Source organism: Rhinoraja longicauda, chromosome 10 (genome assembly GCF_053455715.1).
Source record: "Rhinoraja longicauda isolate Sanriku21f chromosome 10, sRhiLon1.1, whole genome shotgun sequence".
In the NCBI taxonomy this organism is placed as follows: Eukaryota; Metazoa; Chordata; class Chondrichthyes; order Rajiformes; family Arhynchobatidae; genus Rhinoraja; species Rhinoraja longicauda.
Genome location: NC_135962.1, coordinates 3120701 through 3148039, shown reverse-complemented (window position 1 = coordinate 3148039; position 27339 = coordinate 3120701). Strand labels below are relative to the sequence as shown.

The 27339-nt window shown below is 43.5% G+C and overlaps 1 protein-coding gene across 5 annotated transcripts in view; it reads left to right on the top strand.

Moving 5' to 3' along the window:
• LOC144597135 (kelch domain-containing protein 1) overlaps positions 1–27339 on the top strand; it is an 86385-nt gene that overhangs the window by 26832 nt on the left and 32214 nt on the right. For 3 of the 5 annotated variants that reach the window (XM_078406062.1, XM_078406063.1, XM_078406059.1), the window contains 5 exons: positions 5725–5808; positions 6173–6253; positions 11314–11372; positions 14753–14865; positions 20816–20888. In XM_078406062.1, the coding sequence (XP_078262188.1) occupies positions 5725–5808; positions 6173–6253; positions 11314–11372; positions 14753–14865; positions 20816–20888 (410 nt within the window). Of the gene's footprint in view, positions 1–5724; positions 5809–6172; positions 6254–11313; positions 11373–14752; positions 14866–17408; positions 19988–20815; positions 20889–27339 lie in introns of those variants that run through there. The other 2 variants (XM_078406060.1, XM_078406061.1) reach the window with 2 other exon arrangements.

Here is a 27339-nt window from a genome sequence, read left to right as displayed (position 1 = left end):
TTGTTGTGAACCATTTATATCCAGTAGAACATACTGTCTCATCATAGGTGTGGTCACAGCAACACTTTTTAATTAATTTATTATAGATGATGCTTTTGGCATGAAAGTCTAAAGAAGGGTCTCGACCCGAAACGTTGCCCATTCCTTATAACAACTACAGCATGGAAACAGGCCTGTCCGGCCCTACCAGTCCACGCCGACCATTCTCCCTGACCTAGTCTCATCTACCTGCACTCAGACCATAACCCTCCAATCCCCTCCTATCCATATACCTATCCAATTTACTCTTAAATAATAAAATCGAGCCAGCCTCCACCACTTCCACCGGAAGCCCATTCCATACAGCCACAACCCTCTGAGTAAAGAAGTTCCCCCTCATGTTACCCCTAAACCTTTGTCCCTCAATTCTGAAGCTATGTCCCCTTGTTGGAATCTTCCCCACTCTCAAAGGGAAAAGCCTACCCACGTCAACTCTGTCCGTCCCTCTCAAAATTTTATAAACCTCTATCAAGTCCCCCCTCAACCTTCTACGCTCCAAAGAATAAAGACCCAACCTGTTCAACCTCTCTCTGTAGCCTAAGTGCTGAAACCCAGGCAACATTCTAGTAAATCTCCTCTGTACCCTCTCCATTTTGTCGACATCCTTCCTATAATTTGGCGACCAGAACTGCACACCATACTCCAGATTCGGCCTCACCAATGCCCTGTACAATTTCAACATTACATCCCAACTTCTATACTCGATGCTCTGATTTATAAAGGCAAGCGTACCAAACGCCTTCTTCACCACCCTATCCACATGAGATTCCACCTTCAGGGAACAATGCACAGTTATTCCCAGATCCCTCTGTTCCACTGCATTCCTCAATTCCCTACCATTTACCCTGTACGTCCTATTTTGATTTGTCCTACCAAAATGCAGCACCTCACACTTATCAGCATTAAACTCCATCTGCCATCTTTCAGCCCACCCTTCCAAAAGGCCCAAGTTTCTCTGTAGACTTTGAAAATCTACCTCACTATCAACTACTCCACCTATCTTAGTATCATCTGCATATTTACTAATCCAATTTGCCACACCATCATCCAGATCATTAATGTAAATGACAAACAACAGTGGACCCAACACAGATCCTTGGGGCACTCCACTAGACACTGGCCTCCAACCTGACATACAATTGTCAACCGTTACCCTCTGGTATCTCCCATTCAGCCATTGTTGAATCCATCTTGCAACCTCACTATTAATACCCAACGATTTAACCTTCTTAATCAACCTTCCATGTGGAACCTTGTCAAATGCCTTACTGAAGTCCATATAGACAACATCCACAGCCTTGCCCTTATCAATTTCCCTGGTAACCTCTTCAAAAAATTCAAGAAGATTAGTCAAACATGACCTTCCAGGCACAAATCCATGTTGACTGTTTCTAATCAGGCCTTGATTATCCAAATAATTATATATATTGTCCCTAAGTATCTTTTCCATTAATTTTCCCACCACAGACGTCAAACTAATAGGTCTATAATTGCTAGGTTTACTTTTAGAACCTTTTTTAAACAAAGGCACAACATGCGCAATGCGCCAATCTTCCGGCACCATCCCTGTTGCTAATGACGTTTGAAATATTTCCGTCATAGCCCCTGCTATTTCTGCACTAACTTCCCTCAATGTCCTAGGGAATATCCTATCAGGACCTGGAGACTTATCCACTTTTATATTCTTCAAAAGTGTCCGTACCTCCTCTTCTTTAATCCTCCTAATTTCCATCACTACTCTACTTGTTTCGCTTACCTCACATAATTCAATATCCTTCTCTTCGGTAAATACCGAAGAAAAGAAATTGTTTAATATCTCCCCCATTTCTTCCGGCTCAGCACATAGCTGTCCACTCTGACTCTCTAATGGACCAATTTTATCCCTCACTATCCTTTTGCTATTGACATATCTGTAGAACCCCTTGGGGTTTACTTTTACATTACTTGCCAAAGCAGCCTCATATCTTTTTTTCGCTTTTCTAATTTCCTTTTTAAGATTCCTTTTACATTCTTTATATTCCTCAAGAACCTCATTTACTCCCTGCCGCTTATATTTATTGTATATCTCCCTCTTTTTCCGAACCAAGTGTCCAATTTCCCTGGAAAACCACGGCTCTTTCAAATTATTATTCTTTCCTTTCCACCGAACAGGGACATAAAGACTCTGTACTCTCAAAATTTCACCTTTAAATATCCTCCATTTCTCTATTATATCCTTTTCATAAAACAACAATTTCCATTTCACTCCTTTTAAATCCTTTCTCATCTCCTCAAAATTAGCCTTTCTCCAATCCAAAATCTCAACCCTTGGTCCAGATTTGACCTCCTCCATAATGATATTGAAACTAATGGCATTATGATCACTAGACCCAAAGTGCTCCTCAACACATACCTCCGTCACCTGACCCATCTCATTTCCTAACAGGAGGTCCAACACTGCCCCTTCTCTGGTAGGCACCTCTACGTATTGCTGCAAAAAACTATCCTGCACACATTTTACAAACTCCAAACCATCCAGCCCTTTAACAGAATGTGATTCCCAGTCTATATAAGGAAAATTGAAATCACCCACAATCACCACTCTGTGCTTACTACTAATATCTGCTATCTCCTTACATATTTGCTCTTCCAATTCTCGTTCCCTATTTGGCGGTCTATAATACACCCCTATAAGAGTTGCTAAACCTTTCTCATTTCTGAGTTCCACCCAAACAGCCTCCTTAATCGAGCCTTCTAGTCTGTCCTGCCAAAGCACTGCTGTGATATCCTCCCTGACAAGCAATGCAACACCCCCACCTCTTGCCCCTCCGATTCTATCACATCTGAAACAATGAAATCCTGGAATATTTAATTGCCAATCGCAACCCTCCTGCAACCATGTTTCACTGATCGCCACATCATACTTCCAGATGTCAATCCAGGCTCTAAGCTCATCCACCTTTCTTACAATGCTCCTAGCATTAAAATATACACATTTAAGGGACCCATCATTTCTTATTCTCAGTTTATTTCTTTTCCCTTCTTTCTCTCCTACATATTGGGTCTGAGTGTTTCCCTTTTCTGCCTCCTGCCTCACACACTGCCTATTAGCTATCTGTGTTTGAGTCCCTCCCCCCAACCGTACTAGTTTAAAGTCTCCGCAGTTATTTTAGCAAATCTCCCCGCCAGGATATTGGTTCCCCTCGGGTTCAGATGCAACCCGTCCTTTTTGTACTGGTCATACTTCCCCCAGAAGAGGTCCCAATGATCCAGAAACTTGAAACCCTGCTCCCTGCACCAGTTCCTCAGCCACGTATTTATCCTCCACCTCACTCCATTCCTATTCTCACTATCGCGTGGCACAGGCAGTAAGCCTGAGATTATTACTTTGGAAGTCCTTTTTTTTAACTCTCTTCCTAGCCCCCTGAATTCTCCTTTCAGGACCTCTTCCCTTATCCTACCTATATTGTTGGTACCTATATGTACCACGACCTCTGGCTCCTCTCCCTCCCCTTTCAGGATATCCTGGACACGCTCAGACACATCCCGGACACCGGCACCAGGGAGGCAAACCACCATCCGGGTCTCCCGACTGCGTCCACAGAAACGCCTATCTGACCCCCTCACTATAGAGTCCCCTATTACTACTGCTCTCCTCTTCCTTTCCCTACCCTTCTGAGCAACAGGGCCGGACTCCTTGCCAGAGGCCTGGGCACCGTCGTTGCCCCCAGGTAGGCTGTCCCCCCCAACAGTACTTAAACAGGAGTACTTATTTCCAAGGGGTACAGCCACCGGGGTACTCCCTAGTCCCTGCCTCTGTTCCTTGCCCCCCCTAACAGTGACCCACTTGTCTACCTCCCGTGGTCTAGGAGTGACCACCTCCCTGTAACTCCTTCTCTCCCAAGATGTTGCCTGACTCGCTGAGTTACTCCAGCATCTTGTGTCTACCTTCTATTTAAACCAGCATCTGTAGTTCTTTCCAACCCTTGATTTCTGTCTGAGTATTGCTTGTTCTCAGCGATCATGGACTCTGTTGGAGCTACATTAATTTTGCTTTTGAATGCTTCGATAATCTTAATGAGCAAATAGACAACATTGGTTACTCTTTTTCACTGATGTCTTCATTGTTTCAGTTTTTTACTGTGATGTAACTATTAGAACATAGAATAGTAGAGCACAAGAATAGGCCCTTCACCCCACAATGTGTGCCGAAGATGATGCCAAATTAATCTCTTCTGCCTGCACATAATCCATAACCCTCCATTTCCTGCAGATCCATGTGACTTTCTAAAAGCCTGTTAAACATCATGATTATATCTGCTTACACCACCACCCCTGGCACTGCGATTCAGGCAGTCATCAATACGTGTTTTTGAAAAGGAGTCTGAACAATGGTCCTGACCTGAAACATCAGCTATCCAGGTTCTCTAGAGATGCTGCCTGACCTGCTGAGTTACTCCAGTACTTTTTGTCTTCTTTTGTAGACCAGTATCTGCGGTTCCCTGTTTATAAAGGAAAATTAAGTATTCCCCTCATGCTTGATCTTTTACCTTTTTCTACTCTCTGTCCAACCCCTATGTCGCTCAAATTCATTAACATCCAAAAGTCTGTTGATATCTGCCTTGAATATACCTTTGACTGAGCCTCCAAAGCCCCTTTGGGTAGACAATTCAAAAGATTCACCACCCTTGGGAAAAATACATTTAGAATCTTGAATTATACAGCATGGAATCAGGCCCTTCCATCCAACTTGCCCATGCAATCATGTTGTTTTTCTGAGCTCATCTCGTTTTCCTGCATTAGTCTCGTATCTTTAAACTCTTCCTGTTAATGTACCTGTCCAAATGATTTTTAAAGTTTGTAATTGTGCACGGCTCCACTGCTTCCTCTGGCAGCTCATTCCATATACCTACTACCCTCCGTGGGAAAGTTGCCACTCGAGTCCCTTTCTAGATTTCCCCCTCACATTCTAAATCTATGCCCTCAAGTTTTAGACTCCTACTCTGGGGAAAAAGGCTGTGACCATTCATGTCATGGTCTTATCTTAACTTCAATAAGCTAACTCTTCAGATTCCCATGCTCCAGGAGAAAAGTCCCAGTGTGTCCAGTCTCGTTTTATAACTTCCAGTCCTTGTAACATCCTCGTGGAACTTTTGTGACTTATTCCTGTTTAATGACATCCTTCCTACAGCTGCGTGACAAGAACTATACACGATACCACACAAGTGTAGTCTCACCAACAAGTTGTGCGGTTGTAACATGATGTCCCAACTCCTATACTCAGTGCTTTATCTGATGAAAGCAAGTGTGCAAAAAGCGCAGACTTCACCACTTTGTCCACTGGTAGCTCCACTTTCAGGGAACTATGCCTTTACCCCTGGATCTCTATGTTCTGCACCACTCTTCATGGTTTACCATTTCATGTATAAATCCTGCCTGATTTAGCTTGCCAAAGTTCTACGCTTTGCACTTCCAATATCATAATAGGTAGCACATTTGCAATTCTTATTTTGAATGCATTGTGATGAATTTTATTGCGTGATAGTGGGAGATAAAATTATGTTAATAATGGCTTACTTACTTGGATCTCTGTGATGTTGAACCCAATGAAATAGTAGCAGAGTCCTAAGAATTTACCAATGTTCACTCTACCTAGATAATGTTTAGAAATAAAAATCTTTATTTTTTTCTTAATCTTTTGTTAAGGAAGAAGAAATGTTCTGGGGTTGGAATTATGACATTCATGTTTTTGATCCCAGTATGAATATTTGGTACCAGCCTACAATCAAGGTGTGTTGAAGCTGAAATTCTACTTCTGTGCTACATAATGAATGCGTGACGGCAGATTTTTAAAAAAAATCCAGTTTTCTTCCACTATTCTTCTTTTATTTTTTGTACCCTTGAAGTGCAACTCTATACAAACTGCATCTGTTTATATAAAAAAATATCTGGGCAACTTAAAATTTAGCCACATAATTGGTGCAGAAATTAATCTTTCAGTATAATTCATTTCCTAATTTTCCCATTTCTCTAAATTAGTATTAATAATCCATGTGAAGGCAAGATACTGCAATTTTAGCCACATGAAAAAATGCCTTTATATACATTTTATCTTAATGAATGTGGTATAACCTGAACATTTGTTGCTTGATAGGGCATATCTCCACGACCTCGAGCAGCTCATGCATGTGCCACATTGGGAAATAAGGGTTATTTATTTGGAGGAAGGATACTGGTGAGTTGCATACGTGTTTTCAAACTGCCCAACAGGTAAATATTCATGTCCTTATTAAGCCATCTTGTAAAACTCTGTTCTACAATCATAACATACATAATTACAATCAGTAGTGAAAAAAAAGAAAATAAACAGTACAGAATATTTGCTACAGCTACAGAAAAAATGCAGATTAAAATTAATCTTTAGCATACGAGAGGTCCATTCACCAGTCTGATAATAGTGGGGAAGAAGCTGCTCTTCAGTTTAGTGATGTGTGCTTTCAAGATAAAAAAACCTGAAAGTATACACCACTGTATTCAAGCACATTTACCTAAAATGAGAGGGGAGAAGAGAGAATGACCAGGGTGGAGTGATCCTTCATTATGTAGGCTGATTTCTTGATGCAGCATGATATGTAGATGATGTCGATTAGGGTTGAGGCGTTTGTGCACATGGTGGACTGGGCTGTGCCCAGATTGCTCCGTAGTTTCTTGCGGTAGAGCAGTTGCTATTACCAAACTGCAATGCATCAGGATAAGAAATTAGTAAAAGTCATTGGCGATTTGCTGAACCTTTCTGAGGAAGTAGAGGCATTGCTTTACTTTGCTTTCTTGGCCATATTATTAGTGTGGTTGGACCAGGATACATTTTTAGTGATACAACTAGGAACTTGAAGCTCTTGACCATCTCAGATTCAACAACATTGATGCAGACTCCATGAACTCCATCTCAGTTCCTGAAGTCGATGACCAACTCTTTCATTTTGTTGACATCAAGGGAGAGGTGATTGTTTTGGCATTATACAGAATACAGAGCAGAATACAGAGCTTTATTTGTCATTCGGTACCGAGGTACCGAACAAAATTACATTGCAGTCACACAAAAAAAAAAAGAACACAAGACACATGACCCCAACACAAACATCCATCACAGTGACTCCAAACACCCCCTCACTGTGATGGAGGCAACAAAACTTCCACTCTCTTCCCCACGCCCACGGACAGACAGCTCGTCCCCGACCGACCCGCACAGTCCCTGCAAGGGGATGGAAGTCCCCGCGGCCGAGCCGCACCGGGCGCTGAAAAGTCCCGCGGCCGAGCCGGGCGATAGAAGGCCCCGCGGCCGAGCCGTACCGGGTGCTGAAAAGTCCCGCGGCCGAGCCGGGCGATGGAAGGCCCCGCGGCCGAGCCGTACCGTGCGCTGCTAAGTCCCGCGGCTGAGCTGCACCGGGCGATGTTAGGTCCCACGGCCGAGCCGCACCAGCGATGTAAAGTCCCGCGGCCGAGCCGCGCCGGGCGATGGAAGGCCCCGCGGCCGAGCCGCACCTGGTGCTGAACCGTCCCGCGGCCGAGCCGCACCAGCGATGTAAAGTCCCGCGGCCTAGCCGCACCGGGCGATGTTAGGTCCTGCGGCCGAGCCGCACCAGCGGTGTAAAGTCCAGCAGCCGAGCCGCACTGGGCGATGGAAGGCCCCGCGGGCGATGGAAGGCCCGCGGCCGAGCCGCGCCCCGCGCTGTGAGGAAGAGACCTAAAAAGGAAAAGGTTTCCCCCACCACCCCCCACCCCACCCCCCCACACATACACAGCCAAAAAACAAAAACAAAAACCATCCCAACACCGACACACAACAAAAAAAAGGAAAAAAGACGAACAGACTGCCAGCTCCCCATCTCCTTCCTATACTCCATCTCATCATTGTTGAAGATTTGGCCCACTATAGTGGTCTCGTCTGCAAACTTGTAAATGGAGTTAGAGCAAAATTTGACTTCACAGTTGTATAGATTGTATTGACTTCTTTGGCATGCACTCCTCTTACACTCTTGCTGCATAATGTTTCTTGCGTTATGAAACTTCAGTATTCCCAGCCTTGTTTTGCTTATGCTCCCACAATCACTGTATTGTGTTTGCATTAATAATGCATCAAAATGTGATCCAAGTTATGGATTCTACATTGCAGCATGCATCATTTTTGGTGTTTCCTCAGAGTTCTATAGTTGTTGATTTTAGTCAATGTACATCAATTATCCTTGTCCACCTACTACTAACCTGAGTTGCGCTGCTTGCTTGTATTCTACCATTACCAATCATGTGAGGTGAAACAAAGGAATCATTTCAATTCATGAGAATTGGAAAGCACCAATTGCACGATTCTGGAAAAACCTGTTCTATCCATGTACCTGTCTAACTGTTTATGAAACAATGGGAAAGTCCCAACCTCAACTACCTCTTCTGGCAGCTTGTTCCACACACCCACCACCATTCATGTGAAAAAGTTACCCCTTTGATTCCTATTAAATCTTTTTTCCTTCACCTTGAACCTATGTCCTCTGGTCCTTGATTCCCCTACTCTGGGCAAGAGACTCCGTGCATCTACCCGAACTATTTCTCTCATGATTTTGTACACCCTTTTCAGATCACCCTTCATCCTTCTGCGCTCCATAGAATAGAGACCCAGCCTACTCAATCTCTCCCTAGAGCTCACACCCTGTAGTCCTGGCAACATCCTTGTAAATTTTTTCTGAACCCTTTCAAGTTTGACAACATCTTTTTTATTATAACATGGTGCCCAGAACTGAACACAATATTCTAAATGCGGTCTCATCAACGTCTTACACAACTGCAACATGACCTCCCAACTTCTGTACTCAATATTCTGACTGATGAAGGCCAAAGTGCCAAAAGCCTTTTTGACCATCTTATCCACCTGCGACTCGACCTTCAAGGAAGCATGCACCTGTACTCCTAGATCCCTCTGCTCTACAACACTACCCAGAGGCCTACCATTTGCTGTGTAGGTCCTGCCTTTGTTCGACATCCCAAAATGCAACACCTCACACGTCTCTATTAAATTCCATCATCCATTCCTCCGCCCACCTGGCCAATCGATCCAGATCCTGCTGCAATCTTGCACAACCATCCTCACTATCTACAAAATCACTCACTTTTGTATCATCAGCAAACCTGCTAATCTTGCCCTGTACTCATCCAAATCATTGATGTGGATGATAAACAGTAACGGGCCAAGCACTGAACCCTGAGGCACACCACTAGTCACAGGCCTCCAGTCCGAGAAGCAACCTTCCACCATCACCCTCTGCTTCCTTCCATGGAGCCAATTTGCTATCCATTCAGCTATCTCTCCTTGCGATCTAACCTTCCAGAACAGCCTACCATGCAGAACCTTTTCGATGCCTTACTGAAATCCACGTACACAACATCTACAGGTCTGCTATATATGTATAACCTATCCCTCAGAATATTCTCCAGTAACTTTCCAACTACAGATATTAAGCTCACCGGCCTATAGTTCCCAGCATTTCCCTTGCAGCCCTTCTTGAAAAGAGGCACAACTTTTGCCACCCTCCAGTCTTCCTGCCCCTTTCCTGTATTTAAGGATGACTCAAAAATTTCAACCAGGGCTCCCGCAATCTGCTTCAAAAGGGCATCTATTGAACCAGTATCCAAGAAAAGCTTGGGTAACCTGCCTCAATGACTATCCAGCAACACTTACATCCATCATAATGAAGTGTTTCAATAGCTCGGTTATGGCATAAATCAAGTCCTGGCTCAGAAATGATGTGCTTCAATTTGCCAATCGCCACACATCAACAGCAGATGCTATCTCATTAATTCCCCACACTACTCTGGAATTTCTGAATAAAAGCCACATACATCAGGCTGGTGTTGATCAACTACAGGTTTGCATTCAACACTATCATACCGTCCAAACCATCACCAAGCTCCAAAACTTGGACCACAATACCCCTTTCTACAACTTGATACTAGACTTCGTCATCGATAGATCTCAATCAGTGCAGATTGGTAACAACATCTCTTCCTCACTGACCATCAACTGGTGCATTTCACAGCTAGGTGCTTAGCCCCCTGTTCTACTCTCTTCACATCTATGACTGTGTGACTAAGCACATTGTCATTGATAAATTCGCTGACACCACTGTTGTCACACAGAAGGGAGATAGAACATCTGACTGGTGCTGCAACCTCTAGCTCAACATCAACAAAACCAAGGAAGTAATCATTGACTTCAGAGAGGATAAGTTGGCAGACCAAACTTCCATCTTTCTCTCCCCCCCCCCCCCCCCCCCCCCTCACTGCAATCAGTCTGAAGAAGGGTCCTGGTCTGAAACGTCACCTATCCGTGTTCTTTAGGGATGCTGCCTGACCCACTGAGAGTTACTCCTGCACTTTGTGTCTTTTTTTACCAGTTTTCATTGGGTCAGCGATGCAGAGAGTTAACAGTTTCAAATTCCTGGCGTTCAATATCTCTGATGACCTGCACATTGAAGTAATCACAGAGAAAGTGTGCCAGCTCCTCTACTTTCTAATGTTTGAAGAGATTTGGCATGTCACTGGATACAAATTTTTATAGATATACTGCAGAAAGTATCCCGACTGGTTGTATCACGGTTGTATCAGCGCGGGCAAATTTCATCTGATGTAGCAGGTATATTGCTTGCATAGATGCTGAAGACTATGGGAACAAGGATACTTCCTCAAGGTATTGAAGGCCTTATTCTTCAGGTGAACCCTTGAAGGCTTGAGTGATTAGGCCACTTAATGCAAATGAAATCCTCCTCAGCCTGTGAATGTAAAGCCAGCATGAGATTTTAGCTTACAGGGAGAGGTTGGATAGACTTGGATTATTTTCTCTGGAATGTTGGCAGTTGAGGGGAGACTTCACAGAAGCATATAAAATTATGCAAAGATAGGGTAGACCAAGGTTGAAAATATAAGTCTAGGGAGCATTGCTATAAAGTAAGAGGGGGGATAGTTTAATGGAGATGTGCGGGGCAAGATTTTTTACACAGAGTGGTGGGGGCCTAGAACACATTGCCAGGGTGGCAGTGGAGACAGATATGATGGTGGCTTTTAAGAGGCTTTTGGATAGGTACATGGAAGTGCAGGGAATAGAGGGATATGGATCATGTACAGGCAAATAAGATCAGTTGGTGTTATGTTTGGCACAAACATTGTGGGCTGAAGGGCCTGCTCCTGTGCTGTATTGTCCTATGTTGATACATAAGGAAAATTTATTTAACACAATTTATTGATTTTTAGGAAACAAGAATTAATGATTTGCATTGCCTGGACTTAGACACATGGACATGGTCTGGAGAGTAAGTAGTTTTTTTATTTTTAAACTAGACAAAGTGGACCCGTTGGGCCCAAACCTCTCCTTCATTGGTGCAGCACCCTCTCCTCCCCCACTCCGCCCTCTCCCCTCCTCCTTTCCCCTCCACCTTTCCCCTCCACCTTTCCCCTCCACCTTTCCCCTCCACCTTTCCCCTCCACCTTTCCCCTCCACCTTTCCCCTCCACCTTTCCCCTCCTCCTTTCCCCTCCTCCTTTCCCCTCCTCCTTTCCCCTCCTCCTTTCCCCTCCTCCTTTCCCCTCCTCCTTTCCCCTCCTCCTTTCCCCTCCTCCTTTCCCCTCCTCCTTTCCCCTCCTCCTTTCCCCTCCTCCTTTCCCCTCCTCCTTTCCCCTCCTCCTTTCCCCTCCTCCTTTCCCCTCCTCCCTTCCCCCCCTCCCTCCTACACCCCTCCTTCCCCCTCTCTCCCTTCCTCCCTCCCCTCCCCACCACCCCCCCCCCCCAGATAGATTTCAACTTTAAAATGTGAATAACTTTAAAAATATAATACCAATTTCAATGAAACCTCTTCCATTAGCACCAAAGGGACGACGGTGAGAAGGTGGGCCTAAAATTGTCGAGCTATCTTGTACCGTTTTTGCTGTAGTTCAGGGACAAACAAACAAGAGTTTTAGTATTTCGACACTCAGTACAAGCAGCAGTGAGCCACTTTTAAAATTTGTTTTTGTTTCCATTATTGCCAGTGTCGATTAATTAATTTTGATTTTGAACTAACTGATTGCATCTCCATGTTTGAAGCAGTGCAGGGAAGTTGACCATGATGGTCCAAATGTTGTTAATGCTCCATGTTATTCTTTTTTTCATTTGTCTACATTAATCAACTCTTGTGTCTTATCCTTGAATACAAGCATGATACTAATACTACGCTTTCATCATTCTATTGTACTTGATATGGTTTTTCATTTTCTGAAGCTTTAATACACTCTTTAATATATTTAAGAATCAACTCCAACTGGACATAAGCCTCTTTATCATTATCCCATATTATCTACTAACCTCTAAGTTTAGCTCATTAAGAGAAATCCACTAATGGTTGGATGACTGATCAAATGTCTGCTATCTACATAATATTCTAGCGTACTGAATTTTTAGAAAGGAACAATTTAAAACATATAAATTCAATAATCTGTAATTGCAGCAGAAATAGCTTCCATGGGTCTTCCTCGGAGCTGACAGTTGAAGGCAGATGAGGGCAGAAACTAGGTTGGATCATTGATATGCAGTCGACATCAAGGTTTCCCAAGTAATTAGTCATTGGAGCTGCACTATATTAAATCATAGCAACTGAGGTATTACAGGAGGAAATGGGTCAATAGCTACATTGGAGGTTTTGTATTAATTGTAGATTTTAATTAAAAAGTGCTGTTGAAAGGGAGAAATTTGAAGTTCCTACCCTTCCCCACTCTCACCAAAAAATGTCATCCGCAAATGTAATAATCGTTCCTTTTCTTGGTTCCAAATTGAACTTAAATACTACAAAAATATGAATAGCTCCACAGTCACTTTCTGCTGTGATTGACTACTCTTTGTACCACTCTCGGCTTTCTGTCCAATTGGTAGTCATTGCCAGAGGTTTAATCCTGTTCTAAGGTGCAGCCTGTGTAGAATTTGTACTTTCTCCCTGTGACGGTGTGGGTTTACTCCCACATCCTAGAGACAAATAAGTTGTTCAGTTAATTGGCCACTATAAATTGTCCCGAGTATGTAGGTGAATGGTAGGCTGTGAGGGTAGTTGAAGAGAATGAAAAATGGCATTAATTAGGATTAGTATAATGTGAGTACAGGACCACCACCGATTTTCCGGCAAATGATGGTCCGGCACCACCTTTAATCCGGACAAAATCACAAGAGCACACTGAAATCCTTCCCAGGCGTCCCCCCAGAAAATATGGCACCTAGGCCAATCTCGACCTCATCAGGACTTCTATGGCTAATTGGCGGTTTGAATTTGCCCACTGCAGCCGGGGCTCTGAAACTCCGGCCTGGATGGAATTGGCAGGTCCGTTCCATAGTCATCTTCTGTGGCTGGACTTCTGATTGGCGGGTCAAACTTGCCCCCTGCCGCCAGGCCTCTGGAACATCGGTCCGGCTAGAAGTGGCTAGATCCATTCCCATTCCAACTGACGAGGTGTGGGCCAGTATTTTTGCAGCCCATACGGACCATTCCAGTACAGTTGGACTACTTTTTGAGGCCCATAGCGGGCGCGCCTGCCCTACCTAATTTTTGGCAGATTCGACAAAACCCAGGTCGGTGGGGAGGTCAGCTTGGTAGTTCTGCTGGGAAAGCAACGCCTTGGCCCCATGGGCGGCCGCTGATCAGACCCGCATTGGGACATGCGAGGCAACTCGTTAACTGGAACCTGGTCCATGCAAGTTTTGTTGTAAAATTAGTTTACATTCAATACTTGTTTTATTTAAGTTTCTAGCAGTCCTTGGGGCTTTTGAGACACGAGAGGGGTATAGTTAGTGGGTCAGAGGCATATTGTATCATTATTACGTGACCTCTGTTGGTCGTTGTCACCTTCTCCTAGCTAACAATGATCTATTCTACATTTTCCTTGAGCCGCATCCGCTTTGATGTCTCGTTTTCACACTTAACACACTGTGTCTCCCTCTCCCCTGACTCTCTGTCTGAAGAAGAATTTTGACCTTAACGTCGCCCATTCCTACTATCCAGAGATGCTGCCTGTTTTGAAAATGTGTATGTGTGATTGGTATTTGTGATGGAATTGGTATTTGCGATTCATATCACACATTCACACTAGTTCAATGTTATCCCACCCTCTCATCCACTCTCCAAACACCAGGGGCAATCCACAGAGGCTAACAAACTCACAAATCTGCACATCCTTGGGATGTGGGAAGAAACCAGGGCACTGGAGGAGGCCCACATGATCATAGGGAGAACGTACAAACTTCACACCGACAGCACCCGAGGGTCAGGGTTGAACCACTGTCTCTATGTCTGTCTGTAAGGCAGGAGCTCCTCCAACTGTGCCATTGTAAGGAGGCATGCACCTAGGATTTAACCATGGAAGAGATGTGCAGTTGGGACAGATTAACTTTAAACCCCTCTCCTTCCCAAGTCCACTCATACATTGTAGAAGGAACTGTAACCTCTTGCAGTCAGTGTAAATTACTATCCATCAATACAGGAATAGCGATTGGTGGACTGAGGAGAGCAGAAGGATATTTAAGTAGATGTATCTGGAGGGATGGATAATAAACCTGAGTAGGTCTGTTGCTTGATCAAGTTAATTGCATGTTAAAATGTTTAGTACTTCAGTTAATAAAGCAGTATGCTTTTAACGGTGCCCAGTTGAACTATATATATTTTTTACTCCCTTAGGATTAGTGTTAAAGGAGTACGTCCACAGGGACGATCATGGCATACACTGACTCCTGTGACAGATGATCAGCTCTTCCTTTTTGGAGGACTAAGTGCAGAAAGTCAACCTCTTAGTAAGTGTGTACACATTTTTTCTGCGTTATTTGTTGTTGGGTTCTTGTTTCTCCTGCGGCATTTCATGAACAGTGATACCTCCACTGGAACCATCATCCCTCCTCTGCACTTTCTCACTTTCCCACATCCTTCTTCACTCATCTCCACTTTGCTATGACTGAGAATCTCCATTCTCTGTCAACTCTTTTCTGGTCTCCATCTCCTCCTCACTCCCCCAAGAAACCCCGCAGCTCCAAAAACAGCACACAAAGCCTCCTCGGCTGTTAATAACAACTCTGTTTCACGCACCATTTGAGGAGACCTTGGGCAATCTGAGGCTTAACTACCTTCCCAGATGATCACTTTGCAATTGTTAATGACATGGCAGACAAAGGAAGCTGTACTTTTGAAGTTTAACAGAGGTAAGGAACCTTGCAACTTAAAAACATAGAAAGTAGGTGCAGGAGTAGGCCATTCGGCCCTTCGAGCCAGCACTGCCATTCAATATGATCATGGCTGATCATCCAGAATCAGTACCTTGTTCTGGCTTTTTCCCCATATCCCTTGATTCCGTTAGCCCTAAGAGCTAAATCTAACCCTCTCTTGAATATGTCGCCTGAAGAAGGGTCTCGACCCGAAGCGTTAGTCTGAAGAAGGGTCTCGACTTGAAATGTCACCCATTCCTTCTTTCCAGAGATACTGCCTGTCCCGCTGAGTTACTCCAGCTTTTTGTGTCTATCTTCTCACTTGAAATCATTATGAGCCATCACTGATGAGCCAAAAATTATGACCACCTGCCTAATATGCTGTTGGTCCTCCATGTGCCGCCAAAACAGCGCCGACCCACCGAGGCATGGACTCTACAAGACCCCTGAAGGTGTCTTGTGGTATCTGGCACCAAAACATTAGCAGCAGATCCTTCAAATCCTGTAAGTTGCAAGGTGGAGTCGCCGTGGATCGGACTTGTCGATCCAGCACAGGTGCTCAATCAGATTGAGATCTGGAGAATATGGAGGCCAGGGCAACACCGTGAACACTTCATCATGTTCCTCAAACCATTCCCGAACAATGTGTGCAGTGTGGCAGGGTGCATTGTCCTGCTGAAAGAAGCCACTGCCATCAGAGAATACCATTGCCATGAAGGGATGTACCTGGTCCTCAACGACAGTAGGTGACACGTGTCAAATTGACGTCCACATGAATGGCCCAGCAGAACATTGCCCAGAGCATCACACTCCCTCCACTGGCTTGTCGTCTTCCCACAGTGCATCCTGGTGCCATCACTTCCCCAGGTAAATAGCGCACACATACACAGCCATCCACATGATCTAAAAGAAAACGGGACTCATCGGACCAGGCGACGTTCCACTGCTCCAAGGTTCAGTTCCGACGCTCACGTGCCTAATGTAGGTGCTTTTGACGGTGGACAGGGGTCATCATGGGCTATGCAGCCCCATACGCAGCAGGGTGCGATGCACTGTATCCTGACACATTCCTCCCGTGACCACCATTAAATTTTTCTGTGACTTGTGCCACAGTAGATCGTGTATCTGTTTGGACCAGACGGGATAGCCTTTGTTGCACTCGTGCATCGGTGAGCTTTGGGCGCCCAACACCCTGTCTCCGGTTTGTGTTTTGTCCCTCCTCGGACCACTGTCGGTAGGTACTCGCCACTGCTGACTGTGCGGAGCACCCCACAAGCCTTGCCGTTTCAGAGATGCTCTGACCCAGTCGTCTGGCCATAACAATTTGGCCCTTGTCAAAGTCGCTCGGGTCTTTACTCCTGCCCATTTCTCCTGCATCCAACACATCAACTTCAAGAACTGGCTGTTCACTTGCTGCCTAATACATCCCACCCCTTGACAGGTGCCATTGTTACAAGATAATCAATGTTATTCATTTCACCTGTCATAATGTTTTGGCTCATCGGTGTGTGTGTGTGTGTGTGTGTATATATATATATATATATATATATATATATATATATATATATAAATAAATAAATAAATTAAAAAACTTGTATTATATGGGACAGAAAGATTAAAATTTATGGTCAGTAACATTTCATTAGAATTGTTCTCATAGATGGTAATTGACCTGAAACATTACCCCTGATTCCCTCTTCATGAATGCTTTCTTAGCTATTAAGTATTTCCAGTAGAGTCCCCACTCGATTTTAAAATTTGTCAATACCACTGTTGTGGGCTAGATCAACAACAAATCTGAGACAATGTACAGTGCCTTCAAAAAGTATTCAGACCCCTTCACTTTTTCCACATTTTGCTACGTTACAGCCTTATTTTAAAATGGATTAAGTTTATTTGTTTAATCATCAATCTACACACAATACCCCATAATAAAAAAATGAAAACAGGTGTTTAGAAATTTTTGCAAAGTAATTAAAAATAAATAACTGAAATATCACATTTACATAAGTATTCAGACCCTTTACTCAATACTTTGTTGAGGCACCTTTGGCAGTGATTACAGCCTCAAGTCTTCTTGGTATGATGCTATAAGCCTGGCACACCTGTATTTGGGTAATTTCTCCCATTCTTCTCAGCAGATCCACTCAAGCTCTGTCAGGTTGGATGGGGAGCGTCGATGCACAGCTATTTTCAGGTCCCTCCAGAGATGTTCGATCGGGTTCAGGTCCAGGCTCTGGCTGGGCCACTCAAGTACATTCACAGACTTGTCACGAAGCCACTCCTGCGTTGCCTTGGCTGTGTGCTTAGGGTTGTTGTTCTGTTGGAAGGTGAACCTCTGCCAAAGTCTGAGGTCCAGAATGCTCTGGAGCAGGTGTTCATCAAGGATCTCTCTGTACTTTGCTCCGTTCATCTTTTCCTCGATCCCAACCAGTCTCCCAGTTCCTGCCGCTGAAAAACATCCCCGTAGTATGATGCTGCCACCTCCATGCTTCACCGTAGCTTGGCATTCAGGCCAAAGAGTTCAATCTTGGTTTCATCAGACCAGAGAATCTTATTTCTCATGGTCTGAGAGTCCTTTAGGTGCCTTTTGTCAAACTCCAAGCGGGCTGTCATGTGCCTTTTACTGAGGAGTGGCTTCCGTCTGGCCACTCTACCATAAAGGCCTGATTGATGGAGTGCTGCAGATATAGTTATCCTTCTGGAAGGTTCTCCCATCTTCACAGAGGAACTCTGGAACTCTGTCAGAGTGACCATCGGGTTCTTGGTCACCTCCCTGACCAAGGCCCCCCCCATTGCTCAGTTTGGCCGGGCGGATAGTTCTATGAAGAGTCCTGGTGGTTCCAAAGTACTTCCATTTAAGAAAGACGGAGGCCACTGTGCTCTTCGGGACCTGCAATTCTGCAGATTTTTTTTTAACCTTTCCCCTGATCTGTGCCTCGACACAATCCTGTCTCGGAGGTCTACGGACAATTCCTTCGTCTTCATGGCTTGGTTTTTGCTCTGACATGCACTGTCAACTGTGGGATCTTATATAGACAGGTGTGTGCCTTTCCAAATCATGTCTAATCAATTTAATTTACCACTGGTGGACTCCAATCAAGTTGTAGAAACATCTCAATGGAAACAAGATGAACATAAGCTCAATTTTGAGTGTCAGAGCAAAGGGTCTGAATACTTATGTAAATGTGATATTTCAGTTTAAAAAAATATATATTTTGCAAAAATTTCTAAACACCTGTTTTCGCTTTTTTATTATGGGGTATTGTGTGTAGATTGATGATTAAAACAAAATGAAATTAATTCATTTTAAAATAAGGCTGTAACGTAACAAAATGTGGAAAAGGTGGGGTCTGAATACTTTCTGAATGCACTGTATAGGTAAGAGATTGTGAACCTTGTGTTGTCTTGATGTCACGTCAATAACTTAACCCTTAGCACGAGCAAGATAAAAGAGTTGTTTGTTAACCTAAGGAAGTAAGGGGGTGAACACAACCCTGCCCTTATCAACAGAGCTGCTGTAGAGATGGTCCATAACTTTAAGTTCCAAGGCATCCATATCACCAGCAACCTAACCTGGTCAATTCACAGAGATGCAATGATCAAAAATCAGCATATTTACTTTCTCTCAGGCAGCTGAGAAGATATGGCATGTCCGTGAGGCTTTTCAAACATCTACAGATGTGCTATTGAAAGTATTCTGATGTGATGAACCTCAGCCACGTATGGCAACTGCTCCGCTCTTGACTGCCCAAACCTCCTCCTTCAAACCTGCAAGATTGTTAAACACAATCCGAATCACAAGCTCATAACTTTCTTCCATCTAGTCCATCTTCACAGTACGATGCATTAGGAAGGCTGGAAGTATTGTGAAGTACCTATCACCCTGCCCTTTCCCTCTTCTCTCTTCCACCTTCTAAGAGAAAATAAACAAGCTTGAAAGCTCAGACTTAAAGACTTAAGAACAGCTTTGTATCCACTGCTATTCATCTCCTGAACCAATTGCCTCTAACGCTCATCTTTCCTAGAGTGCTGCTACATACTCCTACAGGGTGTGGACTGCTAGGCCGAAGGCCTGTTTCCAAGCTGTATCTTTCAATTCAATCAAAAACTTAGAGGTTTATTAAATTTAAAAGGGACATGCATAGGATAGATATAGGATAGAATTATAAGATAGACTTTTTTCCCCCAGGGTAGGGAGTCCAGAACGAGAGTGCACAGGTCAGGATTGAATCCGGGTCTCTGGCTCTGTACTTTCCTGTAATTTTTAATGTTTCATTTTCTCAGGAATATAATCTATAAAATTTTGGTTGGACTTTTGAGAAAGAATTCCTGCCCATTGGTGTAAGAATTATACATATTTCAAGATATAATTATTTGCATACAGCTGCATAAAAATCTGCTTACACATGTCTTTGGAGATGAGAAGGATGTAGAGTGATGTATTATACATAAACTCCTGGTTTTAGAACCTAAGGAATTTTATGATATATCTGGAATGGGGCTTGGAGAATTGGATTTTCTGGATTGTTCTGTTATCCTCATTCAAATCAGGTGCTTTTCTAATAAAATGATATGACTGCTAATTTCTGTTATAAAAGTTTGTTGCTTGGTTATGTTTCTTGTCTTATAAATCGTCTAATTCTCTAGTTAAACAGTAATTATTGCAAAGCCTTGTATAGATAATGTCTTTCTTCAACTTTTATGCATTGTTAATTATAACCTGGGTCTTGCATTAAAACATTTGTATTAAAAATTGCATACAAATTGTTGCATTAAAAGTTATTTCCAATGATCTACAGACTCTGGATCAGTTCCTGTGGATTGGAGGGTAGCCAGTGTAACTCCACTTTTTAAGAAAGGAGGGAGAGAGAAAACAAGGAATTATAGACCAGTTAGCCTTATATCGGTAGTGCGGAAGTACAGGGCCGCACGTGAGACCGCACGTGGAGTATTGTGTGCAATTTTGTCTCCTAATTTGAGGAAGGATATTATTGCTATTGAGAGAGTGCAGCATAGGTTCACCAGGTTAATTCACAGATGGCGGGACTGACTAATGATGAAAGAATGGGTCGACAGGAATTTAGAAGGATGAGAGGGGATCTTATAGAAACATATAAAATTCCTAAAAGATTGGACAGGCTAGATGCAGGAAAAATGTTTCCGATGTTGGGGGAGTCCAGAACCAGTTTAAGAATAAGGGGTAGGCCATTTAAGACTGAAATGAGGAAGAACTTCTTCACCCAGAGTGTTGTGAATCTGTGGAATTATCTGTCACAGAAGGCAGTGGAGGCCAATTCACTGGATGTTTTCAAGAGAGAGTTAGATTTAGCTGTTGGGGCTAAAGGAATCAAGGGATAAGGGAAAAAGCCGGAACGGCGTACTGATTTTAGATGATCAGCTATGATCATTATATTGAATGGTGGTGCTGGCTCAAAGGGCCGAATGGCGAACCCCAGCACCTATTTTTTTTATGTTTCTAACAGTGAACTTGGTTAATCGGAGGTTTACATTTGTCAGTAGTGTTGCCCTTTATTTCTTCCAGGTGATGCATGGATATACCATGTTGGAGCTAGTGAATGGAGGCAACTGGAGCATTGTCCTAAGAATAGACCCAGGTATACTCAACGCAAGGTTTCTGCTGAAGAATGCAATGTCTTTTATAGTGCACATGAAATCAGTTATTTTTATTATTTAATAGGACGTGCAGATTTAGCCATATTTCAATATTTAGGGAGTGGACAGGTAAAAGAAGACCATGAAGGTAAACTTTAAGCTAACTTATGCATATAGTAACAAATCAGCAATTCTGTTTTGATTATTGATTGAGCCTATGCAGAATTTCAAATATTAAAAGTTGAATTGTCCAGTTCTAAACAGTTTGAAATAAATATTCTTTAGTTATTAAAGAACTACCATAGATCCTAAATTTAAAAACAATCTATTTGGAATAAGTAAAAATGAAGCATTAAAATAATTTTAATTAACAAAGCTCATTAAGCCTGGTAACCAAATCTGTGAGCCTAACATTAGTGGTAGGGGAGATGCTGAAAGAATTCCGAGGAAGAGGAGTAACATGTAAATGCAAGGACTAATCAAAGATGGCCAACATGGCTTTGCCAAGGGCAGATCCTGTTTGACTAATTTGATGGAATCATTTGAAGAGATTATAAAATGTATTGATGAGGCAAGACTGGATGTGCTTTACATGGACTTCATAAACCCTTGGACTAGGCCGGCATCGGAGACTGGTTCAAAAGATTAGGGCTAATAAGATCCAGGGTGAGTTGGCAAAGTGGATCCAAAAGTGGCTTGGCAATAGAACAACTAGCGAGATGATAGAGTTGCATTTACAATTGGATGCCTGTGACTGATGGGGTCTCAAAGGGATCAGTGCTAGGAAACTTGCAGTTTGTAATTTACCTGGAATTGGCACGCAAGTTAAAGGAAAATTCTAAGAAATTCAACAGGTATATCAAGGGTAAAAGGGTGGCATGGGAGAGAATAGGTCCCTTTAAAGATCACCATGCCCCTCTTTCTGTAGAGCCACAAGCGACAGGAGAGATCTAAATCATGATATTTTAGACCATTTACGAATTAACAAAGAGAAGGTATGGACAATTTTAAAGCACATTTATGCAGACCCAAGGCTTGACCAACTGAATCCACAGACGTTGAGGAAAGCTGGGGAAGAAATTGCAGAAGCCCTTGCAGAGATATATTCAAATATTGGTGAAGTTCTAGAAGACCAGATGGTGGATAATGTTGTACTATTATTTGACAAGATTAAGCCATAGAATGCCTGGTGAGCCTGATGTCAATGGTGGGAGAGTTATTGGAGGGGATTCTGAGGGACAAGATCTACCAGTATTTGGATTGTCACGAACTGATGAGGATCTTTCGGCGTTGCTTTGGGCACCAGTCTCACAAATCTGATAGTGTTTTGAAGAGGTCATCAAAAGGATTGAAGAGGGCAAGGCAGTAGATGTTGTCTATGTGATTATTAGCAATGCCTTTGGCAAGGTCCTACATAGTAAGTTGTAATTGTACTCGCCTCTACCACTTCTGGCAGCTCATTCCATATACTCACCACCCTCTGTGTGAAAAATCGTGTCCCCCACCGCAACACACAACAAGGTACACAAAAACTTGAAATTAAATGTGAAAAAAAGAAAAGGACAAGCGACTGTTGGCTGGCTACCATGTGCACAGGGCCTAAATAGGAACAAACAAACACACAAACAAACGCAGACTTAGCCACTGGGCAGAGAATTCTAAAACTACAGTGCCCCACACCATGGAGCAGTGGAGGGACCAGCGTGTCCCCTTTCTCTCACCGTCCCTCACGCCGGGCCCTCCATTGTTCTTCACGGCAGTCCCCCCATGTCGGGTCACCATTGTCTTCCACTCCCCCCCCCCCACGCTCCACTGCCACCGAGGTGTCCGCTGCCGATGCTCCGTTGTCGCTGAGGCCCCCGTTGCTGCTGAGGTCCCACCACTGCCGAGGATCCCGTTGCCGTTGAGGCTCAAGTTGCCGTTGAGGCTCAAGCTGCCGCCGAGGCTCCCATCGCAGCCGCCGCTGAGGCTCCTTTGGCCCAGACAGGCCTCGCCGCCTGGCTTCTCCGCAGTTCCCGGGGAGGCCTGTGGGGCGAGTCGGGCCTACCATGGCACGTTCCGATCATCGGTCGGCGCCACGGTTGTTCGGCGGGAGGTTCGGGCCCGAGCGATGGGAGTGTCCCAGGGAGCCGTTTGCACGGCACCCTGGGACATGACGGGAAATCATTCCCCTATCATCTTAAACTTATGCTCTCTAGTTTTAAACTTCCCTAACTGGAAATTACTGTGACCATCCACCTTATCTATGCCCCTCATGATTTTATAAACCTCAATAAGGTTTATAAAAAACCATCGGCATCCTTTGCTCCAGGGGAAACAATCCCAACCTGTCCAGTCTCTCCTTAAACCTCAATCCCTCCAGTCCCAGCAACATCTGTGAGATGCAGATCTGCCCTTTAATCAGTTTCTTGGTATAGTATGGTGACCAGAATTCCACACAATAATTTTAAGTAGTCTCTCCAACTTCCTGTACAGCTCTGCCAAGACATTGACTCTTGTACTCATTACCCCAACCAATTAAGGCAATCATATCATGCACTGTCGTTACCAACCTGTCTACCTTTGTTACTTTCAGGAAACTATTTACTTGTACTCCAAGGTACTCTCTGCTACAACACTCCCCAAGGCCATGCCATTCACTTCATTCATCTGCCATTCCTATGCCCATTTTCCTAGTTGATTTAGATTGTGTGCTAACCGTGGATGACTTCCTTCACTGTCCACTGCTGCACCAATATTGGTGTCATCCACTAACTTCTTAATCATGCCACTTAGCTCGGGAATTCATTAAGATCTTCAGATTCATGCTGTGTTTTTAGTTTAGTTAAGTTTATTGTCACATGCACCAAAGTACAATTAAAAGCTTTTGTTGTGTGCTAACCAGTCAGCAGAAAGACATGATTCCAATCGATCCATTTGCAGTGTATAGCTACACGATAAGGGTGTAGATACACCTTTAGTGCAGGGTAAAGCCCGCAAAGTCCGATCAAGGATAGTCTGAGGATCATCAAAGAGGTAGTAGTTCAGCACTACTCTCTGGTTGTGGTAGGATAATTCAGTTGCCTGATAACAGCTGGGAAGAAATTATCCCCAAATCTGGTGGTGTGTGTTTTCACACTTCTATACCTTTTACCTGAGGGGAGAAGTGGGAGTGGTCAGGATGTGACTTGTCCTTGATTATGCTGCTGGCCTTGCCGAGGCAGCATGAGGTATAAATGTAGTCAATAGAAGGGAGGTTGGTTTGTGTGATGGTCTGGGCTGGGTCCACAATTTGATGCAATTTCTTGCGGTCTTGGAAGGAGCTGTTCCCAAACCAAGCTGTGATACATCTTGATAAAATGCTTTCTATGGTAGAAGTTGGTGAGAGTGTAGGGAACATGCCAAACTTCCTAAGGCTTCTAAGGAAGTTGAGTTATTTTATAACGCTTGATCGCATGCATAGAATCCCAATGTGCGGAAATAATGAACGGATTCCTTACATTCAGGAAAACCAATTTCTGAAAACATGTCGTTACCAAAACCCTCATCGAGCACTCTTTTCAATTACATTTTAAGCCCTGGAACAGGTTGCTGATTTTCCCTTAACCAATAGATATGTTTGAATCAAGCTTGGGTGGGCAATTTGAGAAATATTTTAAGAAATTTAATTCAGTTTTGACTAGATAGTTCTTTCCACATTCCAGTTAACTGCATTATCCCATTAATCTGCTATCTATTTTTAAAACATTAAATGGATTAAGAACATTAAGCACATTTCTCATAAAATAAGTTTTATTTTATGCAACCTCTTGTTATCCTGAAAATGGTTAAAGAATATTTGCTTGGTATGATTAGAAAATGACTATGTTAAGTACTATCATGCACTATGTACTGCAAGTGTCGAGTACTTAAGCACTAACTATTACCATCAATATGGAGAGTTTATATTTTGGTGTTTATTTCATGAAAGTGAAAGTGGATGGTGATTGGGCTTTCATCCCATGAAACAAAGGAAAATTATACCACACCTGTTCTTGCATTTCAATCCCATCTGTTGACTACATTACAAAGGTGAAGATTTAGGCAAGACAACATGAACTACTTTAACACTGAGTATGTAGTTTTATAGCTAGTCAAATAATCAACATAATATTTTGTGTACAAAATTTTGTACATTGACATATTAATTGGTGCAGTAGAAAGTTAGATCATTTCAGATTTTTCAGTGCTTTATAAAAATGGAAGCTATGTTTCACAATAGACACAAATTGCTGGAGTAACTCAACAGGCCAGACAGCATCTCAGGGGAAAGGGAAACGAGAGATATAAACAGTGATGTAGAGAGATGTAGAACAAATGAATGAAAGATATGCAAAAAAGTAATGATGATAAAGGAAACAGGCCGTTAGCAGTGGCCTAATCGAGAACGAGCACAGACAATGAGGCTCAACAAGGCAACTGAAGCTGGTGTGACTTGGGTGGGGGAGGGATGGAGAGAGGGAGTGCAAGAGTTACTTGAAGTTAGAGAAATCAATATACTGTACCACTGGGTTGTAAGCAGCCCAAGCAAGATATGAGATGCTGCTCCTCTAATTTGCATTTGGCCTCACTCTGACAATGGAGGAGGCCTTGGACAGAAAGGTCAGTGTGGGAATGGGAAAGGGAATTGAAGTGTTTGGCATCTGGGAGATCAGGTAGGTCCAGGCAGACTGAGCAAAGGTATTTAGTGAAACAATCAGCCAGTCTATGTGTGGTCTTGCCGATGTATAAGAGTCCACACCTTGAACAAAGGATGCAATAGATGTGGTTGGAGGAGGTGCAAGTGAACCTCTGCCTAACCTGAAAGGACTGCCGGGGTCCCTGGACAGAGTCAAGGGAAGAGATATAGGGACAGGTGTTGCATCTCCTGCGGTTGCAGTGGAAGGTACCTGGGGAAGTGGGTGGTTTGGGTGGGAAGGAATGAGTTAACCAGAGAGTTGCGGAGGGAATAGTCTTCAGAAGGCGGAAAGGGGTGGAGATGGGAAGATGCGACGTGGTGGGATCCCGTTGGAGGTGGCGAAAATGTTGGAGAATTATGTGTTGTATGTGACGGCTGATTGGGGTGAAAGGTAAGGACTAAGGGGATTTTGTCCCTGTTGCGACTTGGGGGTCGAGGAGCAAGAACGGAACTGCGGGGTACTGAGGAGACTCGTGTGAGGGCCTCATCTGTGATGGAAGAGGGGAACCCCTGTTCCCTAAAGAATAGGGCATCTTGGATGTCCTGGCAGGGAACACCTCATATTGGCATAGCGGCAGGAATTGGGAGTGGGGGATAGAGTTGTTGCAGGAAACAGGGTGGGAAGAAGTGTAGGGCACAGATGCGGCGTAGACGGAGGAATTTCCCTCTACCACTTTATTCTGCCTAGCGGAGCTGGTCCTCTTTACAACTTCCCCTTCGACTCCTCCCACTTTCTCCAAATCAAAGGCGTAGCTATGGGCACTCGCATGGACTCCAACTATGCCTGCCTCTTTGTACGTTGAACAATCCCTGTTCCTGGCGTACACTGGCCCTATCCCTGAACTCTATCTCCATTACATTGATGACCATCAGTGCTACCTCCTGCACCTATGCAGAACTCATGGACTTTATTAACCTCACCACCAATTTCCATCCTGCACTCAAATTCACTTGGACCATTTCCGACACCTCTCTCCTCTTTCTTGATCTTACCGTCTCCATCACAGGAGATTGACTATCGACTGACGTCTATTACAAACCACTGAGTCCCACAACTTAGAAGTTTTCACCTAGGCCACAGCTAACAATGGCCTGTTCCCTTTATCATCGTTACTTTTTTGCATATCTTTCATTCATTTGTTTTATATTTCTACATCACTGTGTATATATCTCTCAGTTCCCTTTCCCCAGACTCTGTCTAAAGAAGGGTCTCGACACAAAATGTCACCTATTCCTTTTCTCCAGAGATGCTGTCTGCCCTGCTGAGTTACTCCAGCTTTTTGTGTCTTCGGTTTAAAACAGCGTCTGCAGTTCCTTCCTACACGCTAACTATCACAAGGTTACTTTATGGTCATAAATCTAATTCTCATATGTTTAATAGGACCAAAAATGGTTGAGGAAACGTACAAATAAATTGAAGAACAAAGTTACTGTATGTCATCATTGATGAGAATTAGTTACATTATAAATACTTATGAACCACATTAAATGATAGTGTCATAAATTTGGGGGAACAATCTCCCCATAATTCCCTAATCTTTACAAGCAAAAAAATGATCTATACTTTTGTTATTGAATTATGCCCTGAGCTCTCAATGGGAGAATTATTTTTCCAGTTTAGGAACCCATTAATAAAATTGTACAACTGAATTTTAATGAACTGTAGATTTTTAAATTAGAAAAAGACTATGGCCCTATTTAAATTTCAGAGGAGTTGCACCTTTATTTAACATTATAGATTAGATTATGCAAAGTCC